Source organism: Nerophis ophidion, linkage group LG06 (assembly GCF_033978795.1).
Source record: "Nerophis ophidion isolate RoL-2023_Sa linkage group LG06, RoL_Noph_v1.0, whole genome shotgun sequence".
Taxonomy (NCBI): domain Eukaryota; kingdom Metazoa; phylum Chordata; class Actinopteri; order Syngnathiformes; family Syngnathidae; genus Nerophis; species Nerophis ophidion.
Genome location: NC_084616.1, coordinates 39,686,461 through 39,707,719, shown reverse-complemented (window position 1 = coordinate 39,707,719; position 21,259 = coordinate 39,686,461). Strand labels below are relative to the sequence as shown.

Sequence of the window (21,259 nt, the reverse complement as noted above, 5' to 3'; positions counted from 1 at the left end):
GACTTAAACAAGTTGAAAAACTTATTCGGGTCTTACCATTTAGTGGTCAATTGTACGGAATATGTACTGAACTTTGCAATCTACTAATAAAAGTATCAATCAATCAATCAAAAGTCCTCTTAATATTTGCAATTCGTATATTGCTGCCCGCATATACTGTATATATATATATATATATATATATATATATATATATATATATATATATATATATATATATATAAAAATATGTCCACATTGCGGACATGTTGCCTTGGCCCCAGAAAACCCTGAGGGCTTTGCTTACGTCAGGGATCGGCGACCCAAAATGTTAAAAGAGCCATATTAGACCAAAAATACACATAAAATCTGTCTCGAGCCGCAAAAAATGTAAAGCTTATATAAGTGTTATAATGAAGGCAACACACACACGATGCAAATGTATTAACTATAATAGCCCACTATCAAAATGACTACGTGTCGCAGGCTGACACAAATCTTTGTTGACAGAAAAGCAATATTTATTCTACACGACCAAATATGCTGGATTAGCACACCACAAAAGTCAACGACATCAACAAAGCTCGCATTTGTGCATTCACGCACAGCACAAAACGTTTGGTGGACAAAATGAGACAAAGAAGGAGTGGCATGAAGCATGTGTTTCTGTGGCAGCGTCGGAGAAACTTCTCCATGTAAACAAACTACGGTGGGTTCAAGGACCGCCGAAATTAGCAGGACAAAAGAGCGCTTACCAAAGACTCATCAGTAAAGCATATAAACAGTGGGATTTCTAACAAGTAGGAATGTTTGTGTACCGTTTGTTCTCCTACAGAAACCATATTAAAACAAAAAATATACTTCATTAAGCATATCTTCCTCTTCTTTTGGCTGAATTTTCAGAGCATCAATAGTCAATCGAGCGCAACGAACAGGCTATAACCAGTATATCCATTCATACGGTCAAGACCTGCTGGTGTTAAAGTTTCTATTCGCGTATAATTGATGTTCATCGTTCCCATGGCCGGGAACACCCCACGAACACATCACATCGTGTTGGACGAAAATGAGGAAGTGTGTTTCTGGTAAAAAAGCACAAGGACGGAAGTGTTTGCACAGGAGGGAATACGTGTTGGATATGGGTCGGTTGTTCACCTTTAGTAATAAAAATTAAAAGTAGCCTCTGACTTTGACTTCTTCTGGGTGCTACTTTACATTACATTACTTTGATAGGTTTCTATGTTTAAAAGGCATGGCAAGCTGCCACAATTAATTAAAGTGAGGTAAAACCCTCAACAGTTGCATAACCATTTTGCTCATTTGGCTGCTGACATACAATACAGACCAAACGTTTGGTCACACTTTCTCATTTACAACACAACTGATGGTCCAAACCCCATAGATAAAGTGAGAAATTCCACTAATCAACCCTGATAAGGCACACCTGTGAAGTGAAAACCATTTCAGGTGAATCAGTCATCTTGAAGCTCATTGAGAGAATGCCAAGAGTGAGCAAAACAGTAATCAGAGCAAATGGTGGCTATTTTGAAGAAACTAGAATAGAAAACCTGTTTTCAGTTATATCATACATAACTCCACGTGTTCATTCATAGTTGTGATGCCTTCAGTGACGATCTACAATGTACGTAAAAAGTCATGAAAATAAAGAAAACTAATTGTGTAAACGTAGTCTCAGACCTGACATTACTATTTAAGCGACTTTTATTTTATTTTGTAGTAGTAGCGACTTCCTCCTGGTCAACACTTTGGTCTGCAGTGTAAACGTAGTCTCAGACCTGACATTACTATTTAAGCGACTCGTATTTTATTTTGTAGTAGTAATAACTTCCTCCCGGTCAACACTTTAGCCTGCAGTGTAAACGTAGTCTCAGACCTGACATTACTATTTAAGCGACTTTTATTTTATTTTGTCGCAGTAGCGACTTCCTCCCGGTTAGCACTTTGGCCTGCAGTGTAAAAACGTAGTCTCAGACCTGACATTACTATTTAAGCGACTTTTATTTTATTTTGTCAAAGTAGCGACTTCCTCCCGGTTAACACTTTTGCCTGCAGTTTAAAAACGTAGTCTCAGACCTGACATTACTATTTAAGCGCCAATTATTTTATTTTGTAGTAGTAGAGACTTCCTCCCGGTCAACACTTTGGCCTTAAGTGTAAAAACGTAGTCTCAGACCTGACATTACTATTTAAGCAACTTTTATTTTATTTTGTAGTAGTAGTAGCTACTTCCTCCCGGTCAACACTTGTAAACGTAGTCTCAGACCTGACATAAAAATTTAAATGTCTTATTGATATAATCATTCATATCTAGAAGATTATTTTCTAATATAGGAGATTTGGCCTAATTACAATTAAATAACAACATTTAGTTTTTCATGAGCTATGTACTAGTAGTATTCGCAAATAATTTGTACTTTTTCAAGAGATCACATTTAGTTCCCTTTAAAACATTCATATGTTGCACAATGAGATGTAAGCATGGGATAAAGTGAACATCCCCGTAACTTTCTGTTTTATGAGCATTTCTTGATTAATATCCATAAATTAACATTTTTTTAAAATGATAGTAAAATAAGCACACATTTAGGGAGTCATAGTGTAACGACCTGGAATTTACACTTAATGTGTGGTGTTGGAGTTGTCCGACTTTTCTTGTGGCCAAGAAGGCATCAGTGGCGAAGTGCCACGAGCGTGTGCGTTGGTGCAGGTGAGAAAGAACGAGCGGCTGCGGTTGATATGACGGATGACAGAGTTGGTTTTACGGAAAATATATTACCTGTTTGGTTAGAAGTTTTTCCCTAATGTTTTTAGTGAGGTTGCGGATAACAATAAACAGTTTTGTTCAATAAAGTGATCAATGGAATTCCTGTACTGAAAGCGTCTTGACTAGAGATGTCCGATAATGGCTTTTATGCCGATACCCGATATTCCGATATTGTCCAACTCTTAATTACCGATGCCGATATCAACCGATACCGATATATACAGTCGTGGAATTAACACATTATTATACCTAAATTTGTTGTGATGCATTAAACAATGTAACAAAGTTTTCCGAAATAAATCAACTCAAGTGATGGAAAAAAATGCCAATATGGCACAGCCATATCTATTATTAAAGTCACAAAGTGCATTATTTTTTTAACATGCTTCAAAACTGCAGTTTGGAATTTGGGACATGCGCTCCCTGAGAGAGCATGAGGAGGTTGAAGTGGGCGGGGTTAGGGGTGAGATGTATATTGTAGCGTCCCGGATGACTTAGTGCTGCAAGAGGTTCTGGGTATTTGTTCTGTTGTGTTTATGTTGTGTTACGGTGTAGATGTTCTCCCAAAATGTGTTTGTCATTCTTGTTTGGATGTGGGTTCACAGTGTGGCGCATATATGTAACAGTGTTAAAGTTGTTTATACGGCCACCCTCAGTGTGACCTATATGGCTGTTGAACAAGTATGCCTTGCATTCACTTGTGTGTGTGAAAAGCTGTAGATACTATGTGATTGGGATTGCAACGCAAATGCAGTGCCTTTAAAGCACGCCCCCAATATTGTTGTCTGGGTAAAAAAGGGCAGTGGTTCTCAAATGGGGGTACACGTACTCCTGGGGGTACTTCAAGGTATGCCAAGGGGTACGTGAGATTTTTTTTTTAATATTCTAAAAATAGCAACAATTCAAAAATCCTTTGTAAATATATTTATTGAATAATACTTCAACAAAATATGAATGTAAGTACATAAAATGTGAAAAGAAATGCAACCATGCAATATTCAGTGTTGACAGCTAGATTTTTTGTGGACAGGGGGTACATCACTGAAAAAAGGTTGAGAACCACTGCCTTAGGGGGTATGTTGCCCCGAGTCAAAAAATGTATGGACCCCAGGTTTAGAAGCTGCCCCTGTGGAGGGACATTAGCCGCTTGCTCGCTACCAAGAATGCGGGACAAAGCTAGAATGTGTCATAAACATGCATTATCACGATATCGGGATAGAATTCAAAACTCAAATTTGTTCTACATTGCATAACCCTAACGTGGTGGCGTAACCCCATTTTAGCCAATCAGACAGCTGAAGAAAGTCATTGCTAAAAAAAGACAACAAATGCAGGAATAAGACTATTTGCTCGTGTGGGAAACATGTGGGACCAAAACACACTACATTACACATACACATAAGGACTTTTTTGTATGAAACGGAAATACAGTTGTGCTCATAAGTTTACATACCCTGGGAGAATTTGTGATTTCTTGACCATTCTTCAGAGAATACAAATGATAACACATAAACCTTTCTTGCACTTATGCTTAATGGTTGTGTAAAGCTGTTTATTGGCAAATAACAGTGTTTACTCTTATTAAATCAAAATTACAAAAGGGGGTACCCAAATGACTCTGATCTAAAGTTAACATACCGCAGAGACTTTGATCTGATAACATGTACAAAAGTTGGCACAAACAGATTTGAACGGCTTAATCAAGGTTCCAATCCTCACCTGTGACCTATTTGTTTGTAATTAATGTGTGTGCTCAGTGAGTTTGTGAGCTTCTGGCAGACAATTTCATCTTTCATCCAGTGCTGCACACATGTTTCTGGATTCTGAGTCACGGGGAAGGCAAAAGAATTGTCAAAGGATCTGCGAGAAAAGGTAATTGAACTGCATAAAACAGGAAAGGGGTATAAAAAGATATCCAAGGAATTGAGAATGCAAATCAGTAGGGTTTAAACGCTGATTAAGAAGTAGAAAATGCGGGATTCAGGTAGACCAGCAAATATTTCAGCCACAACTGCCAGGAAAACTGTTTGAGATGCAAAGAAAAATCCACAAATAACTTCAGCTGAAATATAGGACTCTCTGAAAAATTGTATTGTGGCTGTTTCAAGATGCACAATGAGGAGGCACTTGAAGAAAAATGGGCTGCATTGGTCGAGTGGCCAAAAAGTTCACTTTTGGTCTCATCACTCCAAATTACTTTGTTCCAGAAGTTTTGAGGCTTGTCTCTGTGCTGTTTGGCGAAATGTAAGCGGGATACTTTTTGACATTTGCGCAGAAATGGCTTTCTTCTGGCGACTCAACCATCAGCCCCTTTTTCTTCAAGTACCTCCTTATTGTGCATCTTGTAACAGCCACACCACAATTTTTCAGAGAGCCCCAGGGTATGTACACTTATGAGCACGACTGTAAACAGATTGTTAACAAACAATAACATGACAAACCGGAAATTCTCTGCCGTTTTTGGGACAACATCAGCAAAAAGTTCAATCTTCATCCGCCCCACATCCTGAAATAAAGCAAACAGTTGAGATATTCACAACAAATTGACCATAGGTGCGCTAAAACATATTTTTTATTTTTTTTATTTAAGACAAGGGAGTGAGATCCATTATTAAGTGACCTCTGTCCCTGCTGCTCAGTACAATATGGCCATGGTAACAATAAGCTTACTAAAATAACAAAAAGAAGACCAACAAAAAACTTTTACTTTTGTTGGCAAAGCATATGTGTTATTGAAATAGCACAATGTATTATTTTTACGAGGTATCTTCTTTTTACACTTGTATGACAGGTGGGAAAGTTACTTAAAACATTGCCTGTGGAGGAAATAAAGGCTTTCCGTTAGTGACAGTTTGACCCCGCAAATATAATAATTAACTTTGCTTGGTGAAAAAAAATGTCTGAATCCAAACAAACAGGCGTATGAATATCCTCATCACGGCATCATTAAGTCTCTGTTAATCATTACAGTCATAAATACCTCGCAACCTACAACAATAACCGTGACGCAAGAGGAAGCTGCTTGCTTCTGCATTTTGTCGGCGGTTACTGGTAAACGTCTAAACTTGTTTTAACCATGCGCATCAACTGTTTAAATGTAAGATACAATTATTAATTTTCTTTCTACTGGGAATTTAGCTCACAATAGCTTTTTGGCTTTGAGCAGGTGAAACAGTAATATGTCCTTTAGGCAGCTTCATTGTCTATACCAGTGCTTTTCTTTGGTCTGTCACAAGTGCAAAATGCTGGCCTCGCATGGACACTGGAGTACTTTTAACATTTCCTGCAAGACTGTCGTCATGGAAACCCGGTCTGCTGAACGAGATGGACGCTTTGCAAACTGCAAAAGGCACACCCCTTTCCTAATCTCTTTGGACCTTGAGGTACATGTGTTAATGTTTACAAAGAGAGAAAATAAAGCCGGAGAGCAAACAAATCAAACCAGGAAAAGACCATCTTTCGCAAATAAATAATCAATAAAAAATTGTTCTAATTCAAAAGGCATTTTTGGCTATCATTCACAATCCCTGTGTAAGACAAGAACACATGTATTTCCTTTTTTATGCATTCTACAAACCCCGTTTCCATATGAGTTGGGAAATTGTGTTAGATGTAAATATAAACGGAATACAAGGATTTGCAAATCATTTTCAACCCATATTCAGTTGAATATGCTACAAAGACAACATATTTGATTTTGAAACTGATTAAAGGGGAACATTATCACCAGACCTATGTAAGCGTCAATATATACCTTGATGGTGCAGAAAAAAGACCATATATTTTTTCAACCGATTTCCGAACTCTAAATGGGTGAATTTTGGCGAATTAAACGCCTTTCTGTTTATCGCTCATGTGGTGATGACGTCAGAACGTGACGTCTCCGAGGTAATACAGCCGCCATTTTCATTTTCAACACATTACAAACACTGGGTCTCAGCTCTGTTATTTTCCATTTTTTCGACTATTTTTTTGGCCCTTGGAGACATCATGCCTCGTCGGTGTGTTGTCGGAGGGTGTAACAACACTAACAGTGAGGGATTCAAGTTGCACCACTGGCCCGAAGATGCGAAAGTGTCTGCCGCCAGACCCCCATTGAATGTGCCAAAGTGTCTCCACATTTTACCGGCGATGACAGACATGGCACAGAGATGTATGGATAACCTGCAGATGCAGTTGCAACAATAAAGTCAACGAAATCACAAAGGTGAGTTTTGTTGATGTTGACTGCCAGCTAATCGATGCTAACATGCTATGCTAATCGATGCTAACATGCTATTTACCGGCGGTGCTAAAGCAGACATGGCACAGAGATGTATGGATAACCTGCAGATGCATTTGCAACTATATTACGTTTCCTTCCACCCACATTTAATGTGAAAAAACACTTACCAATCGACGGATTTAAGTTGCTCCAGTGTCAAGAGATGCGAAAGTCTTGATCGTTTGGTCCGCACATTTTACCGGCGATGCTAACGCAGCTATTCGGCCATGCTATGGCTATGAATAGCGTCAATAGCTATTTGCTCAATAGCTTCAGTTTCTTCTTCAATACTTTCATACTCCAACCATCCGTTTCAATACATGCATAATCTGTTGAATCGCTTAAACCGCTGAAATCCGAATCTGCCATTGTTTGTTTACATTGGCAGCACTGTATGACGTCACAGGGAAATGGATATTCGCATCGCAAATAGCGAAAATCAAGCACTTTATAGCTTTTTTTTAGGGATATCCCAGGACCGGTAAAATTTAGAAAAAAACTTCAAAAAATACATTAGCCACTGGGAACTGATTTTTATTGTTTTTAACCCTTTTGAAATTGTGATAATGTTCTCCTTAAACATTTTTTTTGAGCAAATAATCATGAACTTCAGAATTTGATGCCAACAACATGTGACAAAGAAGTTGGGAAAGGTGGCAATAAATACTGATAAAGGTGAGGAATGCTCATCAAACACTTATTTGGAACATTCACAGGTGTGCAGGCTAATTGGGAACAGGTTGGGTGCCATGATTGGGTATAAAAAAAAGATTTCCAAAAAATGCTCAGTCTTTCACAAGAAACGATGGGGCGAGGTACACCCGTTTGTCCACAACTGCGTGAGCAAATAGTCAAACAGTTTAAGAACATGGTCCATAACATCATCAAAAGGTTCAGAGAATCTGGAGAAATCACTCCACGTAAGCGGCACGGCCGGAAACCAACATTGAATGAAAAGCATCCTGACATAACTCCCCCAGTGTTCCAGGTGGCTCAGTGTAGAGTGGAAAGCCATGGTTATGGCGTCATCCGTGGATCTGTTTGCAAACTGCTGCGGGTCACGGGTGGTGGGGGTGTTGGGGGGGGGGGGGCAGGCTTGGATGTGGTGGAGGACCAGCCTCTCGAAGCACTTCATGATGACAGGTGTGAGTGCGTCTGGGCGATAGTCGTTGTTGGAGCCTATAGTATTTATTTAATAAGTATTTTGACAATGGAATCGAATCATGCCAATGATGATATTGATGGATTATTAGATGTTTCAGATAAATTATATTGACTGATTGTTTTCAGCTGCTCACGCTCCTCCTGGTGGGCAACTTCCTCCTCCTATAATTAGGAGGATTGCACAGCTGAGCGCTGCCTTTGTCTGTCTGTCATGCTGAAGGAGTGAGGAGTGATATAGTTTGTGTACCACTAAATAAGTTTATTTTTGATTATATAGAAAATCAACCACGGTGAATATTTTTTGTTTGTGGAAATAAACTGACATTTTGAATCTAGAAATATCTCCGCGAGTGCTTATTGAAAAATTTAGTGCGTCATAAAACGTCCTCCTCAAGGCTACTCTACAATTTTTATTTTTATTTTTTCGAAACTTGTTGGAACGGCAGAGTAGCTGTAACAGTCGTTGAGGTTTTTTGTGGCAGCTTTCTTGGGTAGTGGTGATATAATTGTGGCAGATTTAAGGCAGGGTGGGATGAGTGCCTGTGCCAAGGAGAGGTTGAAGAGGACGGTGATAATGTAGGAGAGCTGGTCAGCACATGCTTTGAGCACCTTCCAGGGTACATTGTCTGGACCAGTTGCCTTCCTGGGGTTCACTGCCTTGAGCACCCGCCTGACCTCGTGCTCCTCAAGAGTGAGTGTGGGAGTGCTGGGGGGTGGGGGGTTGGGAGGGCTGGGGGTGGTGTGGCCGTGACTGTTTGTGATGTCCCAAAGCGGGCAAAGAGGCAGTTCTGCTCCTCTGCTAGCGATGCATCCCAGTCCCCGGTGACTGCGTCACAGCCTTTGTAATTGGTGATGTGCTGTATGCCCTGCCACATCTGCCGTGGGTTGTTGCTTGAGAGGTGGTCTTCGATCCTCTCTTTATAGTCCTTTTTGGCTTCCTTGAGTCCTCTCTTCAGGTCAGAACGCGCGGCGCTGTATAGAGCACTGTCACCTGAACTGAAGGCGGTGTCGCGGGCCTTGAGGAGCATGCGGACCTGGCTTGTCATCCAGGGTTTCTGGTTTGGGTAAACCTGGATGTTTTTTTTCCTCAGTGACATTGCTGATACAGTACTATATGTAGGATATTACCAACTCTATTATTATTATTATTATTGGGATTAAATATTTTAATCGTTTGACAGCCCTTAAAATAAACAAAAATATAGAAGTAGAGCTAACATGCACAATGTATTGAGAACATGTGGGAATGTAGATCTTAATAACAAATACAAACGCTAAGATTTGTCTTTAAATATATGTTTTAGCATTTTTATTTGCCTATTGCATTACAAATGCTAGACTGAGACTTTCTTTGTCATTTGAACTTTTACTTTGCAATGCTAATAAGATCATTTTGTTGCTGTGCAAGAAAAAAATAGCAGCCATTTTTACTGAGAAAACTTTGGTACATCTACAAATAGATATAAAATCAAAAGCCATGTAATGTATTTTACGTTGTTTGTGATGTACAAACCCTGTTTCCATATGAGTTGGGAAATTGTGTTAGATGTAAAAATAAATGGAATACAATGATTTGCAAATCCTTTTCAACCCAGATTCAATTGAATACGCAACAAAGAAAAGATATTTGATGTTCAAACTCATTAACTTTATTTTTTATTTTGCAAATAAGAGTTGCAGCCATTAGAGTTTAATGACTGCAACACGTGCCAAAGTAGTTGGGAAAGGACATGTTCACCACTGTGTTACATCACCTTTTCTTTTAACAACACTCAATAAACGTTTGGGAACTGAGGAAACTAATTGTCTAAGCTTTGAAAGTGGTATTATTTCCCATTCTTGTTTTGTGTAGAGCTTCAGTCGTTCAACAGTCCGGGGTCTCCGCTGTCGTATTTTACGCTTCATAATGCGCCACACATTTTCGAAGGGAGACAGGTCTGGACTGCAGGCGGTCCAGGAAAGTACCCGCACTCTTTTTTTACGAAGCCACACTGTTGTAACACTTGTCTTGCTGAAATAAGCAGGGGCGTCCATGATAACGTTGCTTGGATGACAATATATGTTGCTCCAAAACCTGTATGGACCTTTCAGCATTAATGGTGTCTTCACAGATGTGTAAGTTACCTATGCCTTGGGCACTAATACACCCCCATACCATCACAGATGCTGGCTTTTGAACTTTGCGCCTATAACAATCCGAATGGTTATTTTCCTCTTTGTTCTGGAGGACACCACGTCCTCTGTTTCCAAATATAATTTGAAATGCGCACTCGTCAGACCACAGAACACTTTTCCACTTTGCATCAGTCCATCTTAGGTGAGCTCGGGCCCAGCCAAGCCGGCGGCGTTTCAGGATTTTGTTGATAAATGGGTTTGGCTTTGCATAGTAGAGCTTTAACTTGCACTTACAGATGTAGCGACCAACTGTAGTTATGGACAGTGGTTTTATGAAATGTTCCTAAGCACAAGGTGGTGATATCCTTTACACACTGATGTCAATTTTACGGGATCAAAAGCCCGTAATATCATCGCTCACGTGCAGTGATTTCTCCAGATTCTCTGAACATTTTGATGATTTTATGGACCGTAGATGGTAAAATCCCTAAATTCCTTGCAATAGCTTGTTGAGAAATGTTCTAAAACTGTTCGACAATTTGCTTACAAAAAGGTGACCCTCACCCCATTCTTGTTTGTGAATTAATTAGCATTTCATGGAAGCCGCTTTTATACCCAATCATGGCACCCACCTGTTCCCAATTAGCCTGCATACCTGTTGGATGTTCCATATAAGTGTTTATCAGTATTTATTGCCACCTTTCCCAACTTCTTTGTCACGTGTTGCTGGCATCAAATTCTAAAGTTAATATTTATTTGCAAAAGAAAAAATGTTTATCAGTTTGAACATCAAATAGGTTGTCTTTGTAGCATATTCAACTGAATATGGGTTGAAAATGATTTGCAAATCATTGTATTCCGTTTATATTTACATCTAACACAATTTCCCAACTCATATGGAAACGGGGTTTGTATTATTTATTGTATTTTACAGTCCTGTGAGGTAGTCTTGTGTGGGGAATGAAGAGATGACTGTGTTCAAAAGCAAATATTGAAAGAATATTAAAAAAAATATTGTTTGTTTTATATACTTAAAAGCTCCATGTGACTGCTGTTCTTTTTAGAGTCTAAAAGAGTTGACTTTTGTTATCTATGAGCATATTTATTGATTGTTTGTTTTGATATACTGGGAGGCTGAAAGCCACTGCTGTTTCTTTTCTTGGCAGCGGGTACTAAAATGTTAACTATGTGCAAAAATATATTGAAGCACATTTATTTTAAATCACAGACAGTTAGAAACACTTCAATAAAAGTAGTAAATTTAAAAGTATATGGGTTTAAGTTTTTTTTCTTAGTGTGGTATTGAATAAGTATCAAGAACAGTTAAATTCACAGGTATTGGTATAGCCTACTGAAATTCTAGTACTGTATGTGGGAACATTTGTAATTTAATATGATAGGTGGTACTCCACAAAGAAAAAGGAAGGCGGGCCCAATAAGGTGTTTGCATTTTAGAAGACGATTACATCCGACAACAGCCACATAACTCCCAAAGCCTTGAAAAGGATACTTGAGGATCAACAAGTAGGACACTTGCAAGTCAACAAAAAAACCTGCATAACTGGAAGAGGTAGATATTTTCAGGGCAATCTTTTCATTTACAGTTCTTCGCATTGTCTCGGTAATGCTCGCTTGGCCAGTCATTACATAGAAGGCTGAATTCTGGATAGTCAGGTTGCTTATGTGTGTGCGTACAGGGTTGATGGGATTTACAAAGAGGTCTTTAAGGTTAAGGTAAAGACAACATGGAAAAATATTATCTACTGAGCAGCCACATTTAGGCCAAGCCCTGCAGTGTAGTTAAGTCCGCCACAGTATGGTTTGGAAACTTGTCAGACTTGCGGTTCCACTATAGTGTGGAGGCGGGGCGGCAAATGCTGCATGACCTTTTTTATTATTGTAGTTTTTTATTACATGAATAGTATGGATGTCAGGGTGTGAACATTTCTTATTAAGGTTATTGTGACCAAAATGATTACGGTCATCATTATAATCGCGGTATTTTTAAATGTGCTCAAAATGTTCAAAAAATATTTATACTGAAATATTTTAACCAAGTTTTATTTAAAAAAACAACAACAACACATTCAAAATGATTTCCTTTATAGGAAAAACATTACTGTAGATAAAAACACAGTTTCGCTTACCCCCATTTGAGAACCACTGCCATAGAGGAGCCGCCACAGCCGAATGCACTTTAACGTCATGCCCAGATGCTATAGATAAATGTTAGCCATATATCTAAAGACAAGCGTTTGTTTGTTTTTGTTCATTAATAGTATCAAAATGTCATTTCTGTCATTACATTATGTTTTTAGCTCTATTTTCACATTTTGATGGAGTATTTGTTTTAATGTATTTTTTTTATAGTTATGTACATTTATATGTACATGTAGATGCTGGAGCATGACAGGTGTATTAAGAGTTTTAGCAGAAATATTTAGTTGAGGAATTAACTATACCCAGTAAAACATTAACAAAATGCTGTGTCACATGAATGGTTGTTAAAGTAATACCTTTGATATTAATATAAAACTCAAAGCAGTTTGGCTAATGAAGATGATGTCTAATAAACAAGATGTGTTCTTCTCCAAGGCCCCCTTGTGGTTAAGTACAACAGTTTGGCCAACAAAAATAAAGAGGAGTGACACCTCTCACACCTAATACACAAACTTCAAAGTTTGCTTTCAATTCGACGAGATGATGAGATGAGCTCGTATTTACGTTATTTGAACACTGATCAAGTTTGCAGTTAAATAAAGGATGAGTGAGCATCTTAGTAAACAAACTAAAGACTTTATAGACAAGTTGGGACAACGTTCCCGACACATTGACAGCTGCAAGCATGCTGGATGGTAAGCATCGTAACTCCGCTCTGAATTTGTCTCTCGTGTCAATGCATTTACTTTGTAATCGAAAATAAGCGCCCATGAAAGGGGAAACATTTGCCAAATTAGCGGAGCTCCAGACATTCACATTCACAGTAGCCTAGTGGTTAGAGTGTCCGCCCTGAGATCGGTAGGCTATGAGTTCAACCCCAGCCGAGTTGTACCAAAGGCTATAAAAATGGGACCCATCACTTCCCTGCTTGGCACTCGCATCAAGGGTTGGAATTGGGGGTTAAATCACCAAAAATGATTGGCGGGCGCAGCTGCTGCCCACTGCTCCCCTCCCCTCCCAGGGGGTGATCAAGGGTGATGGTTCAAATGCAGAGAATAATTTCGCCACACGTAGCGTGTGTGTGACAATCATTGGTACTTTAACTTTAACTTTTTTTAACCCTTGTGTTGTCCTCATTTCCTGTATGCACCCCCCGTGTCCTCTGGGTCAAAATGACCTGTCTTCACTAAACCCATAATATAAGCAGCTATAATTGAATTTAAACACCAAATTACATCTTGCTTGAAGAAACAACTTGTCATTCACCATAAAATGTGTGAATAACTGAGTTTTCCCTCTTCACTGTATTTCTATAGCTTAAGAAAAGAAACAAAATGTGCGTTTTGAATGCATTTGTATTCATCTCAGTTTCTTTCTTTTCTGTCTCCAGTAAACAATTGAAGACAATGTACAATACAAACATATGAAGAATAACAAAACCCATTCAACTAATTAACTAATTAACTAACCCTAGTTGGCACATCTAGGGCAGTATGCAAGTGTGCAGCCTTTGCAGATATATTTCTTACACCTGCAACACACAGTTTGTGTTTTACAGTCCTTCTTTTGAGGGCAGGACTGACATCTTTTCCTCTTACTTCTAGCTGGGGAAGTGTCTGTGGTAGCTCGATCCTCAGGTTGATCAGAATAGCTTTCGCAACTGCTGCTGAGGCTTCTGTCTGGGGGACATGCTTCCTTCTTTCAATGAGTGGAATTACAAGTGCAACAGGAACACCCTCCTCTTGTTCTGCTTACAAGACATTCAAGTCGGCTTGATCTCTCTACAAATCACAAAGGCACTGTAGGAGGAAACATCAATGATGTTGTGGAAGATGACCAAGGCAGTCATCCTTCTGCAGGTGTATGTTCCAATCACCTTATCTAGGTTGCCCACACCTCCCTTGTTGCGGTTGTAGTCTAGGATGATGACTGGCTTCCTGTCCTCACGATCGCTAACGTCACCATCTGTGTGCAGTATGCTCAGAAGAACTACATTCTTGTTTTTCTTTGGGAGGTCAGAAACTACAGTGGTAGTGGGCGTGAAGGCAAACTTTGGTGAGCAAACCTCTCTCTCCTTTGCTGCAAGCAGTACAGATGGGAGCTCAGTCCAGTTCTTTCGAACTGTACCAACCGTGGTGATCTTCCTCTTCAGGAGCTGCTGTTCGAGTTCAATTGTCACATGTCAGATTGTGACCCCTAAATCCCTCTGTCACATCAAGCACAATTCGCATCCCCTGGTTCTTCTCTGGGCATCCATCGGTCGGCTCATGGGCATGAGAAACGGCATACCTTGTGGGTCCTGGGATCATCTTTATGATGTTTTGTTCTGCATGCCTGCCATGTTGGTCACATGCTGTTGAGGACCATGTTATAGGAAAGTCTCTTTCAGCTTGAGGGTTTTCTTCTTCTTCTGAAGATGATTCATCATGCTCTGGGTTGTATTCCTCCCCATCTTTTTCTTCTGATACATCCTCCACTTCCTCTTCTGAATCAGAGTTGTCTTGCTGGACATCTGAAATAATCAGCTCTAGAGCCTCTTCAGCGGTATAGCGCACACCCACGGCTTCAGCACAGACAGAAATTGGGGCCCTGTGATATGCAGCACCTTTATAATCTCTGGAAATCTACAGAAAATAAGATCTGCTACTGATGGACTAAAACTACTAAAACATCGTAACATTCCGTGATGTATACATAACTCTGTGACTTTGATTTCAACTCTTTGTGACTCACGGGTCATTTTGACCCGAAGACCACCTTTGTACATTTTTTTGTACAGCTTACATGGAAATGTGAATAAAAGCAACATTTAACTTTTTCTACAGTTGGTGCCAAGCTAGGAGAAGTCATAGAATTTCAGGTTAAAAAAATATTGTTTCGGGGATTTTTTTTTGGTCTTTAACACAGTGGCGGGTCAAAATGACCCGAGGACAACACAAGGGTTAACGTGCAGGGCACCTCCAAAACAGTTTTTTTTAATTAATCAGAGTTTGAGTTGAATTGGTTCCAACACACCTAATAAAGTTAAAGTTAAAGTACCAATGATTGTCACACACACACTAGGTGTGGCAAAATTATTCTCTGTATTCGACCCATCACCCTTGATCAACCCCTGGGAGGCAAGGGGAGCAGTGGGCAGCAGCGGTGCCGCGCCCGGGAATAATTTTTGGTGATTTAACCCCCAATTCCAACCTCTGATGCTGAGTGCCAAGCAGGGAGGTAATGGGTCCCATTTTTAGAGGTCTCTGGTATGACTCGACTAGAAGTGGAATTTAAATAATTGTAATTCAGAGAAATTTCTTACCACCAAACCACAGTAGGTTTGTCTTAAATACAAAAAAATCTGCAACACTAGAGTCAAACACAAATTGTAATCATTTTATAAAGTTGGATAAAGTAAAGCACTCTGGGAATTGAAGTTTTTCAACCATTTTTTAAGTTATAAAACAGTGTAGGGTTGCAAAAATTTCATATCACGTTTATCGTGACTAAAATGATCACGGTTATTATTATCGCGGTATTGATGGATTTGCTTAAAAAATACTTATATACACACACTGAAATCTTTTGACCAAGTTCTTTTTTAGATACCTAAAATGAACACAAAACCCACTATTTTGCATGTTTTGTGTTTTTTATGGTTCACTGATAGTGTTTTAGTCTTAGCCTTTTATGTTTCAATGGTAAAGCCTCTATTGCTTTAAATATTGTTTTTTAAGGTATCACTTAAAGATTTATTTAAATAAAAAGTGCAGAACAAAAAAAATCTATTTTTATTCATTACTTTGGCTTACATTGCGTCCTACACCTTTTAGTGGACCTTGAACGCACCGTAAAAACACCTTGTCTGTTTTCCTCCCAGTATATATCAGTTACCCTACTAATAAAGAGCCCAGCTTGTGGGTTCAATGTGCACAATTAAATATCCTAGTTACTAGGGGTGTGGGAAAAAAAATCGATTCGAATTTGAATTGCGATTCTCATGTTGTGCGATTCAGAACATATTCTCGTTTTTAAAAAATTGATTTCCATCCATCCGTCCATCCATTTTCTACCGCTTATTCCCTTTTGGGGTCGCGGGGGGCGCTGGCGCCTATCTCAGCTACAATCGGGCGGAAGGCGGTGTACACCCTGGACAAGTCGCCACCTCATCGCAGGGCCAACACAGATAGACAGACAACATTCACACTCACATTCACACACTAGGGCCAATTTAGTGTTGCCAATCAACCTATCCCCAGGTGCATGTCTTTGGAGGTGGGAGGAAGCCGGAGTACCCGGAGGGAACCCACGCATTCACGGGGAACACATGAGTACTATTGCCAAGCAGTGCCAAGCAAGGGACAATGGGTCCCATTTTTGAAATAAATCTTTGGTATGACTCAGGGCGGACACTCTAACCACTAGGCCATGAATGTTTGCACCACTGCTTAATAACTGTTTAATAAATACAGTTTTGGTCAATTGACTTAGTTGTGATTTCCCTCTCTGCATAAGAGTTTAAAATGAGCATATATTAATGCAGTATGAACAAGAATGTTTTAATGTAGACCCATAGAATCATCACACTACTGTGATTATATGCATCAAGTGTTCATTCAAGGCTAAGGCAAAATGTCGAGATATATATCCTGTATCGCGACACGGCCTAAAAAATATCGAGATATTAAAAAAAGGCCAACCCTATAAATAGTACCAATATTTAAAACAATAAAGTTAGCCATTAAAAAAGATAACATGACAAACACTACCAGTAAAGCAAAAGAACATGCACAATAGTGTGTCCATCTATTTATTTACCATATTTTTGTACTATAAATCACAGTTTTTTTTTCATAGTGCGACTTATACTCAGGAGCTACTTATGTGTGAAATTATTAACACATTACCGTAAAATATCAAATACTATTATTTAGCTCATTCACGTAAGAGACTAGACGTATAAGATTTCATCGGAGTTAGCGATTAGGAGTGACAGATTGTTTGGTAAACGTATAGCATGTTCTATACGTTATAGTTATTTGAATGACTCTCACCATAATATTTTACGTTAACATACCAGGCACCTTCTCAGTTGGTCATTTATGCGTCATATAACGTACACTTATTCAGCCTGTTGTTCACTATTCTTTATTTATTTTAAATTGCCTTTCAAATGTCTCTTCTTGGTGTTGGGTTTTATCAAATAAATTTCCTCCAAAAATGTGACTTAAACTCCAGTGCGACTTATATATGTTTTTTTCCTTCTTTATTGTGCATTTTCGGCAGGTGCGACTTATACTCCGGAGCCACTTATACTCTGGAAAATACGGAACATAACTTGGTAATAAGATGCCAGTTATTGTACAAGCACTTTTTGAACATACTGCCCTAATAATGATAACTGTGATAATTCTGGTAACAATAACAATGATATGACATTTTTATTTCGTTACATCCCTCCCTATATTGTGGAATATATATCATTATTGTATGAGGCTGCAATATCATAGAGATTTTAGGCCATATTGTCCATCTTTAGAATGTACAGATGCAGCCAACTGAATTGTGTGCTTCATGAATAATAATACTGTCTTGTTTTTTCTTCAGCAATCTCCTTTGAAGCTAATTTAAACTGACGTCAGAGATGAAGCTTGACGCCCTGCTTAAGAGCCGCCAAAAGGATCCGTCCACCATGATGGCTGTCTTAGAGGACTGGGATGAGAACACCGGCTGCCACAGAGACACCATGAAGTTGTACGCGTTAATTGTGCTCTTCAAGTTTGGATTGGATGTCTTAGCACTGTGGTTGTACTGTAACAACCGACTTCGCACATCCTTGCTGGGCATGTTTAGCCTGACCGTTGTCCTGGCTGACCTGGTGATGGTCTTTTGTACCGTCACCCTGTGGCTACTTGGAATGGACAAAATATCCGCTTGTTACCTCTTGGATTTTGCAACGGTCACATATGGAACACTGCCGCTGCCTATGGCGGGCCTGTGTTTGATAGAATATTTCTTCAAAGACACTTGGAGAACCTCCTACAAGGTTTTCAAGAACATGACGGTGACGCTTCTCTTGTGGATTTCCGCAGTTGTATACTCCTACGGTGCTGTGAATGTGGAGCTCCTGGAGCTGAGGGTCACGTCGGGTAAAAAATTTCTGGTGTGCCAGGTTCAGGACACAGCATTGGTCACCTACTGTGTTTTCGCTCTCCTTGGGATTTTGAGTTGTGCGATGCTTCCTTTCTGCCATCGGATTCCCCAGTGGATTCATGAAGCTGATAGGTTGTACGATGCGAGGGAGGCTCAAGAGAACCAGTTGAGCGACCTGTTCATATCAACCCCTGGCTTACAGACGATAGTTTCAGATGAGTTTCTTCCAAAAGAGACCACCACACCAAAACCGCCGCTGTGGTACAGTCTAACGTTGGGCTTTGCTATGTTCTGGATGCCTTATCTCATTGTAACGTCAGCCAGCTTGGTTTTTGGCTTCTGGATACCTGCCTATGTCGCAGTGAACTTACTGTGGTTGGAGTGCACCAACAGCGTGATAGTGGGGTTGATGTTCTGGGTAAAGAGTCGCGTGCAAGGGCCTTACGCAAAAGTACCAGAGAATGTGTTCTCATTGGAAGTGTACTGGCATTTAAGCAACGGCAAACAAAGCGGCACAAAGACGTATACACCCTTAACTGTTTAATACGGTGCGACCCGCTTATTCGGACGTCAGTCAGCCAGTCTAAAGGCCGCTGACCAGCAAGAGACATGAGAATGGGCAATAATGGATTTTTTTCAACTGACATCGTTTAACTACATTTTCATATGACACTTTATACTTTTATGTAATATTGCTGTGGTTTTATTTGTGTTTTACTGCAGTATGGTTTATTTTTCTGTGATATGGATATGATTGTAGCTGAGATAGGCGCCAGCGCCCCCCGCGACCCCGAAAGGGAATAAGCGGTAGAAAATGGATGGATGGATACTCCTGGGTCTGAAATAAAATAAACTTTCATGCAAACGCAAATCTTTCTGACAACGGCTTATAAACATAAGTGTTTTACTTTGTCAGTTACTGACTGCGGGTCAATAAAGCAATGCTTTTAGGGATGGGACGATCAATCGACTACTGATCAGTAGGGATGCAACAATTAGTCGACAACAAAATTTGCTGAAGATCCTACTGTTACACCTGTTTGAGCGACTTGGAGGGGGAGTTGGGGAAGGACCCCAGTTCTTGGGACAACAGTTCCAAAACTTGATGGTCACCATTGACAAGCAGAGAGAAGAGATGGGAGGATCAAGCAGGTCCGCCAACATACAGATCAGGCAACAGCAGGAATCTCTCCTGCGGTTGGGGGGGTATAGCTCGGTTGGGAGAGTGGCCGTGCCAGCAACTTGAGGGTTCCGGGTTCGATCCCCGTTTCCGCGATCCTAGACACTGCCGTTGTGTCCTTGGGCAAGACACTTTACCCACCTGCTCCCAGTGTCACCTACACTGGTTTAAATGTACCGTATTTCCTTGAATAGCCGCCGGGCATGTAATATGCGCCTGCCTTGAATTACTACCGGGTAAAATTAGTTCCCCAAATTTATTAGCCCATGCTTACTTTTACCGCCGGGTCAAATTTGTGACATCATAAGTGACGCTTCCCTACCGTCATTTTCAAAATGGCAGAAGAGTTTTTTTTGCTTTTACTGTATGTGAACCAGGGGTTTTGTTCCACAGCCATACAGATCACACTAATGGTTGTGATACAAAACAATTTTAACACTCTGTGAACCCTAACCAAACAAGAATAACAAACACATTTCTGGAGAACATTGGCTCTGAAAAACATTATAAACGCAACATAAGAATTACCCAGAATTCCAATGCATCCATGACTCTTGGCTATATAATAAACCCGCTAGCACCAAACCCCTCCCCCCTCCGTGCGCCGGTTGAGGTGGGCGGGGTTGGGGGCGCGTGTATAATATAGCCAAGAGTCATGGATGCATTGGAATTCTGGGTAATTCTTATGTTGCGTTTATAATGTGTTACAGAGCCAATGTTCTCTAGAAATGTGTTTGTTATTCTTGTTTGGTTAGGGTTCACAGAGTGTGACGCATATTAGTAAGAGTTTTAAAGTTGTTTATATCACAACCATCAGTGTAAACGGTATGGCTGTTGACCAAGTATGCATTGCAATCTCGTATGAGAAGCAGCGAAATGCATGCGTCCTAGCATGGTGTAAAGATGGGCGCGATGACATGTTGTAGAGCAGTGGTCCCCAGGCACTGGGCCGCGGCCGCAGAATACATTTTTATTAATTTTTATTTTTTATCACACTCAATTCTTTACTGCATGCCATTGGTAAGTGCAGGGGTGAGAAGAGGTTTCAAAATTATTAGCGCCTGCTTACTCTTACCGCATGCCTTGAATAAGCGCAGGAGTGAGAAGAGGTTTTACATTAATTAGCGCCCCGGCGGCTATTCAAGGAAATACGGTAACTTTGATATTGGGTTTCACTATGTAAAGCGCTTTGGGTCACTAGAGAAAAAGCGCTATATAAATATAATTCACTTCACTTCTTGTGCTTTTCCGGGCGGAAGCAGGGCTGTACTGCCACTCGCAAACACATTGCCAATGATAAAGTAAGTTAAAGTACCAATGTTTGTCACACACACAGTAGGTGTGGTGAAATAAGTCCTCTGCCTTTGACCCATCCCCTTGTTGACCCCCTGGGAGGTGAGAGGAGCAGTGAGCAGCAGGGGTGGCCTTGCTCATTCTGATGATTTAACCCCCAATTCCAACCCTTGATGCTGAGTGC

At 40.0% G+C, this 21,259-nt stretch overlaps 2 protein-coding genes across 9 annotated transcripts in view; one reads left to right on the top strand and one right to left on the bottom strand.

Annotated features, from left to right (window-relative positions):
* Nucleotides 1–21,259, bottom strand: part of ppih (peptidylprolyl isomerase H (cyclophilin H)) — a 47,799-nt gene that overhangs the window by 19,619 nt on the left and 6,921 nt on the right. For 2 of the 4 annotated variants that reach the window (XM_061903742.1, XM_061903744.1), the window contains exons 1-2: nt 12,455–12,529; nt 5,206–5,270 (exon numbers count right to left, since the gene is read on the bottom strand). In XM_061903742.1, the coding sequence (XP_061759726.1) occupies nt 5,206–5,270; nt 12,455–12,514 (125 nt within the window). In that variant the 5' untranslated portion in view covers nt 12,515–12,529. Of the gene's footprint in view, nt 1–5,205; nt 5,271–12,454; nt 12,530–21,259 lie in introns of those variants that run through there. The other 2 variants (XM_061903743.1, XM_061903740.1) reach the window with 1 other exon arrangement.
* si:dkeyp-100a1.6 (probable G-protein coupled receptor 160) lies at nt 4,495–19,467 on the top strand. Of its 5 annotated transcripts, none has more exons than XM_061903737.1 (3): nt 4,559–4,636; nt 17,736–17,790; nt 18,057–19,467. In XM_061903737.1, the coding sequence occupies exon 3, from the start codon at nt 18,094–18,096 to the stop codon at nt 19,144–19,146; it is 1,053 nt and encodes a 350-aa protein (XP_061759721.1). In that variant the 5' UTR covers nt 4,559–4,636; nt 17,736–17,790; nt 18,057–18,093; the 3' UTR covers nt 19,147–19,467. The 5 variants fall into 5 exon arrangements, with proteins under 5 accessions (XP_061759719.1, XP_061759721.1, XP_061759718.1 ...); XM_061903736.1 differs by lacking the exon at nt 4,559–4,636 and adding an exon at nt 11,754–11,877; XM_061903735.1 differs by lacking the exon at nt 17,736–17,790 and having other exon boundaries at nt 4,495–4,636.